The following is a 7,123-nucleotide window of genomic DNA, read 5'->3' on the forward strand; positions in this document are numbered from 1 at the left end:
TCCAGAGAGTTGGGAAAACCTCCTGACTGCTTCTGTTTATTGTACACACATGCACTGTTAAGGGTTTATTTTCAACGGGAGGGAGACAAGCACAGAGATAAAGACTGATGGTGCATATCACGCTACCAGCGCATCTTGCTGAACAGCACAGCATATAACCTGTTTTACATATATATATTTATATATTTACCTTTAAATTGATTCTATTTTCTCATGTCTACTAATTTGGCCCTTGGTGGTGATAGTTCACTTCGCGTTTGTAGTTTCTGCTACTAGTACAAAAATCCCTGTTTGATTTTCTTCGCTGTGTGGTAGCTGCAGCAGTCAAAATTACAGGCTAATGGTGAGACAAGCAGCCTATAATGTATGATAATCAATACTCAAAATCCATTCCCTATGATGTGCCATTAAAGAATGAAATGCAAAAGCAGAAATTTTCAGGGCTAGAGGAACAAAGCTCATGCAATGCAGGTGGGTTTCAAATCAAGGTCATTCAGTGTATTTTTTGCTGATTTTTTGGCTTCATATTTAATTCAGTCACTGCTTCCATGTCCAGGGAGCAGACATGGAAAGTCATTCAATACAGTAAGTAGAAATGCAAGTATAAAAATTGCTATAAAAAATACAGGAAATGAGAAGAGGAAAGAAAATAGAGCATGCAATATATACATAACAGATATATGCTATATGACATATATCTCTTTTACTTAGAGATTGCCACCAAAGTTTGTATTTATGTTGGCAGTAATAATCTAAACACTGTGAAAGACCCCTCCTCATACCAATGTATGTGTATGCATGTGTGTGAGAGCTAAAAATATAAATCTTCAAACATAATTTGGTTGTAACAAATTATCCTAATGAGTGTTGAAAATCTCAAAGCATAGCTTTTGGCACCAAACAGAATACCTACTGACTAAGTTTGCAGTACTTATTTCCAGTGACTGAGAATTTCTCTGAACTTTACCTTTCATCTGAGCTTGTTTGTTTCAATCTTAGTTCAGGGAATATTTATTTTTTAAAAGAAATACAGTTCAGTTGAGTTTAGAAAAAGAGTCAGTGTGAAAATAGAATTTTCTAGTTCTATATTTAATATAGATATATATATGCGTATATATGTGTGTTGTCAATGTACAGAGCAGAGGATTACATATATATAAATACATATATATATATATATATATATATATATAAAATATTTATTTAATTTATTTTAAGATAATATGATATAGACCTACTACCTGAAAGACAGAAAGAATTTCCCTGCTACAGATGGCTTTTTTGTGGTATAATGAAATAGACTGTAATGTTTGGGTTATTTTTTGTGAGAAAGGAAAGAGCAAAGAGGGATCTTACTCTGATAGAGTAATTGAAAAGAGAGAAGCAGAGAAAAGTACTGGTCCGTTGATTGTGCAATTCTGAGCATTTATGGTAGCTAACATGCAGCAGGGTTTTATTTTGTCTTTTGTTATAAAACAACAAAATTGTTTACAAATATCCATACAAAGGATAGTTAAGCTTACAACATAAAAGTTAGCTGGAAAGCTGATTAGTTGTTTAGGTAAACTTTTAAAAGTGCCAGAAAGCTTTTACTCAGAATTGTCATGAATTCTATATGAGAGAAAAAATAACTTTAGATGCTGTTAGGGAAAATCCTGAAGAAAGCACCTATTTCTCCTATTTCTGTAACTCCACTTTAAAAGTTAGAGGCTGAACTTGACACGTCTACTCTGAAGGATCAGAAAGATGAAGGTGTTTTTAAAAATACATTGATTTGGTTTGTTTTGTGGAGTTTTATGTTTCTGAGTGATTTTTTTTTCAGAGCAGGAGGAGGTAGCTTTGTTGTTTGGGGATTTTTTTTTCTTTATTTTTTTTTAGAGAGATAGAGAGTGAGAGTAGCAGTTTCCCTTGGCTGTTTTAAAGCAGCAGCTGTTTGATGCTGTAGAAACTCCAGAAAACTAGATACAGGGAACTTTAGTGGAGGTGAACTAATGGGTGGAATGAGGTGTATAGCTATGTCCTTCATTTGTGGTTCCCATTTCATTAAGCAACTGCCTCACATATGTTGTCTCTGTGGTTATGCATACCAATGTCATCTCGTTCAAGTGTAGTCAAATCAAATGCAACAAACTTAAATTTCTTCCTCAAAATCTTTTCAGTTTTGCCACTTTGTTACAGTCCTAAGGTTGGGGTTATTTTACTCCTGCTTTCATGATTTTAGTTTTTATTGGCTACTAAAACCAGCATGTGGTTTAGTTTTCTTTGGAGATCATAGAATCATTGAATGGTTTGTTGTCGCAGACATCTTTTCATTAAAAATCCTTTCTTAGGATTTTTCTTCCTGAGAAGCTGAGAGGCTTCAGGAACAAAATGTAAACAATGGTTATCTGCTGCTGTGGAATGCATCTGTGATTGGCCTGTCTTAGATGTTTACAATTAGTAACCAACCGCAGCTTATAATGCCCAGAAACACAAACTTTTATTATTCATTCCTTTCTATTCTTAGCTTAGCTAGCCTTCTGAGATGAAACTTCTCCTTCTATTCTTTTTTGTATAGTTTTAATGTAATGTATATCATAAAATAATAAATCAAGCCTTCTGAACATGGAATCAACATTCTCGTCTCTTTCCTCACCTGATAAACCCCTGTGAACACCGTCACAGTTTGTGTCAGAAAGGGCCTTGAAATATCTACCATGGGCAGGAATGTCCCTCACTAGATCAGGTTGCTCAAGATCCTGTCCAACCTAACTTTGAAATCTCTAAGTGATGGGACATCGAAAATTTCTCTAGGAAATCTGTTCCAGTGTCTCCCTACTCTCACATCAAAGAGCTTCCACCTCATGTACAAACTAAAAGAAAGCAGATTCATGCTTTCTTTTAGTTTATGCAGCCCAGGACACAATTGGCTGTCTGGGCTGTGAGCACAGGCTGCTGGCTTGTGTCCAGTTTTTCATTTACCAGTAGCACCAATCCTTCTCAACTGGTCTGTTCTCAATCTGTCCATCCCCCATTCTGTATTGATACTGATTTTTCCAACTCAGGTTCAGGACCTTGCACTTGGACTTGTTGAACTTCATGATGTCCATGTGGCCCCCACCTCTCAAGCCTGTCAGTCCCTCTGATGGAATTCTTTCCCTCCAGGGATCCAGATGCACCACTGTGTTTGTTGTGATTCTAGGGTGCACTCAGTTCCATTGTCCATCTCATTAATGCAGATAACAAACAATGTTGGCCCCAGTGTGGACCCTGGAGGGACACCTCTCATTATGGTTTCCACTTGGACTTTGAGCCATTGACTGCAGCTGTTTGCATGTGACCATCCAGCCACTACCTTATTGATCTGACAATCCATCATCAAATCCATCAATCTCCAATTTAGCACCAAGAATATTGTGGCCATATCAATATTTGACCAAGTCAAAGGCCTTGCAAAAGACTTTTCCGTGTCCACTGATGCATTCAATCCATCCTAGAAAGCCATCAGATTAGTCAGACACAATCTGTCCTCAATGAAGCCTTGTTGTCTGTGTCTGATCACCTCCCCATCTTCCATATGTTTTGATATATCTTCCAGGAAGACATCTTGCTTGGTTTTTCCGGATACACGGCTGAGGCTGGCTCACCTCTATGAATTTTATGTTTAAGGCCCCTGTGTTACATCCTTTTCCTCAACAATCACTTTGTTCTGTTGTCCCTGTACCTAATTCTCACTTGCTTTTGGTATTTTTTCAGGGTTTAGACCAGACTTAGATTTTAAAGCTGTCAAGGAAGGGAGCTCATATACAGAATGACACTTTTTCATACTACTGTATCACTAAAAATATCAGTTCTGAGAAAATTATTGCAGTTTAACATCACTGTGACATAATACAATTTTAGTTTAATTAAAGTCGTATTTATTCATATCTTTTTAGAAATGTGAAACACAGTTTATACTCTTGGATTCCCTTAGATCATCCTTGGTGTTTCTTTTGTCATGTTTCTGCAGTGCAATAATTCATTAATCAGGTGATGATATAAGATTACTAGGAATTTTTTTTCTAATTTAGAAAGATGATGGTTGCTTAAATTCTCCCCATCTTTTGCTCAACCTGTTTGTTTTGCTTTTATGAAGACTTGTTCTGCATGTCTGTATGTGTGTTTCATCCTTATATTTAAAGGTATGTTAACAGTTTTTGGTCTAACTGGAATTCCATGCACTTTTTGAATACTAAATTCCTCAAAAAAAATGAGTATTGAACCCATATGCCTATTTTGTGAAAGAAAAATTATTAAGATCAATGTATAGTTAACTGAAACCTAGAGATAATAGAAGGATTTATACTATTTATTATTTTTCTTATTCCTGATAGTTGGTTAGAGTTGTGAGTACAATTATAAGACAGTAAATATTGGCCCAAATGTAACATATTTAATGCAAATGACACTCAAGCCAAGGTTTTTAAAACAGAAAGTTTTCTTTGAATTGTAGAATAAGAAGTACCAAAACTTATGTTCTAAAAGTGTAGCAAAGAATCTCATTTCTCTATATTCTTTGAAAGAAATAAGGATATAGAAATCCTATCTGAAGACATCATCAGTTCAAATAGTGTGCCACCATTTGTCATTCTTCCAAATTGTATGTATTGAGCAAATCCATTTTCACTTAGTTGCACCAAAACAAAAAAGGAGAAAACTGATTATATGATCCATACTCATGTCTAATAAAATTGCAATATGCGCTTTTTGACAAGCTTATATTTAATGCATACTGATGGAAGATTCTAGTTCTCTGTTCTCAGCAGGAAAAGGAGGCTTTTCAAGAAAACCTTTTTATTTTGTGACTGTCACACAACATAACAATTACAAATGAAATGGAGGTGACAAAAAGGAAAAAACAGCTTACTGATTTTTATGAAGTGTTTGTATTTCCAGAAAGGCAGTCACTGCTCAGTTACTTGATTTGAAAAATTAATCCTTATAATTCCTTTTGAGTTCCCTAAGTACTGTTCACTCTTTTCTAGCATAGGTTTTACAGAATAAAGCCTAAAAGATTCCTACAGCAGATTAGTTTACAGATGAAGCTCAATTCCATTGAGAATGAGTCTCTAATGACCCCTTTATTCTTCCATTGGGCTGTGTGAATGCTTTAATATGTGGAGAACAGAGTTAAATAAATCTATTGTCTCAACTAACAGGTTTATGCAAACCTTCTGAAATATTTTAATTGCAGCTTCTTCTTTTTCTCCATAATTAAGAAGCCAGATGTCAAGTAAGCGCATCACGTGACAATCATTGCCTATTCATTAGATTAAATAAATCCACTTATAATTAGAGTTTTTTCTCTTTCTCCTTTGTTTTGCAGAACAAGAAGAATGTGTTAACTGCACAGATGAATGCAGAGTGCTTGGTCATTCTGACAGGTGTTGGATGCCACAGTTCCCTGCAGCCAGTCAGGCTGAGAATGCAGATTATCGCACAAATCTCTTTGTACCCACAGTTGAAGCTAACGTTGAGACTGAGACATATGAAACTGTGAATCCCACTGGGAAAAAGACTTTTTGTACATTTGGGAAAGACAAGAGAGAGCACACTATTCTCATTGCCAATGTTAAACCTTACTTAAAAGCCAAACGTGCCCTGAGTCCTCTGCTTCAGGAGGTTCCCTCAGCATCGAGCAGCCCAACCAAGACATGCATTGAGCCTTGCACCTCAACAAAAGGACCACTGGATGGTTGTGAAGTGAAATCAGGAGCCTTGGCTGAACCAAGCAGCCAGTACTTGTCAACTGACAGTCAGTATCTATCGCCCAGTAAACAGTCAAAGGACTCTTCCTTCATTGCATCAGATCAGATGGCTAGGGCCTTTGCAGACGTGCACTCCCGAGTGAGCCGAGACTCCAGTGAGATGGACTCTGTTCTGGAGCAGTTAGACCGTTCAGCCCGGGATCTAGGCAGGGAGTCGGTGGATGCCGAGGAAGTTGTGAGAGAAATAGACAAGCTCTTGCAGGACTGTCGGGGAAGCGACCCTGTGGCCGTCAGAAAGTGAGGGGGAAAATAAGGACAGGCTGGCAGTCGCATTCCTCTTCTGCTGATTGAAAGTAAATAAATAAATTCCCTGGTTGTAACAGAATTACAGGAATGAAGGAAGACCAATGCTGCTTTAAGGCTTTTAGTGAACATCTGAAGTGCCCACAAGTATGTTCTTTTCACTGCTCTTTCTTTTTGACAGATAACACTGGTTTCATTTTGACCAAACTTTCATTAGGACAGAGTCAAGTACACCAAGAACAAAATGAAAGAAGGAAAGACAGTGCCATTTTGACAATCTGATAGGAAGGTGTGAGAAAGATGGAATGGAAATACGTCTGATACTTTAAGACTGTCCTCAATAGCTGATGCTGACTTTACTGTTTACGTATAAACCCCAAGAAAAACAGGGTTGAATAATGCTGATCTGTGGTGAATTTCCAGCAGCCGCCACAGGCTTCTACTGAAAGTCCTAAGTCCTATAAAGAGTTCTTGTAGTAGTCCAAGCGACACCAAACATTAACATTCATTTGTGGTAAACATTTATGTACAAAGTTATCTGCCACAAATATGAAATACGAAAAAAAAGAAAAAAAAAGAACAATAAAACAAAAAGAACCATTCCAAATCATTGTTCAAGAAAACATATCCTCATCATTAATGAAACACTACATATCATATTAAGGTTAAATGTAAAAATATATAGTCCATCTTGTCCTGCACACACATAAGCTAATTCACTTGATAAAATTTTAAAAAAAATATTTTAATATCTATTTAGCATTTTAGTGTCCAACAAAGCTATAAGTAGTTAGTGATAAGTTAAAAAAAAAAATAAAAAAGGAAAGGAAGTGAAATAAAGTTTGGGAAAAAAAGAGTTACCTTAACGGTAATACAGAAAGGAAATTAACATTATTAACACTTTTTTATTCATTTGTGGACACTAAAATAGCTCAGGAAAGTGAAAATGTCAGACATCCACAAAAATCACATGGTCATTTAAATGTGCAAATGTAAGAAGATTCAGTGTGTTTACATCAAATGACATATTTTTATTGATTTATTGCAGATTCAGTGCATATGAGCCAAATTGTTGAGTGTATAAGAGCTAT

At 36.2% G+C, this 7,123-nt stretch overlaps 1 protein-coding gene across 2 annotated transcripts in view; it reads left to right on the forward strand.

Annotated features, from left to right (window-relative positions):
* Nucleotides 1-6,921, forward strand: part of PCDH17 (protocadherin 17) — an 84,490-nt gene extending 77,569 nt beyond the window's left edge. For both annotated transcript variants that reach the window (XM_058825146.1, XM_058825147.1), the window contains one exon: nucleotides 5,348-6,921. In XM_058825146.1, coding sequence (XP_058681129.1) covers nucleotides 5,348-6,030 — 683 coding nt within the window. In that variant the 3' untranslated portion in view covers nucleotides 6,031-6,921. The remainder of the gene's footprint in view (nucleotides 1-5,347) is intronic.
* Nucleotides 6,922-7,123: the final 202 nt, after the last annotated feature.

Source organism: Ammospiza caudacuta, chromosome 2 (genome assembly GCF_027887145.1).
Source record: "Ammospiza caudacuta isolate bAmmCau1 chromosome 2, bAmmCau1.pri, whole genome shotgun sequence".
NCBI lineage: Eukaryota > Metazoa > Chordata > Aves > Passeriformes > Passerellidae > Ammospiza > Ammospiza caudacuta.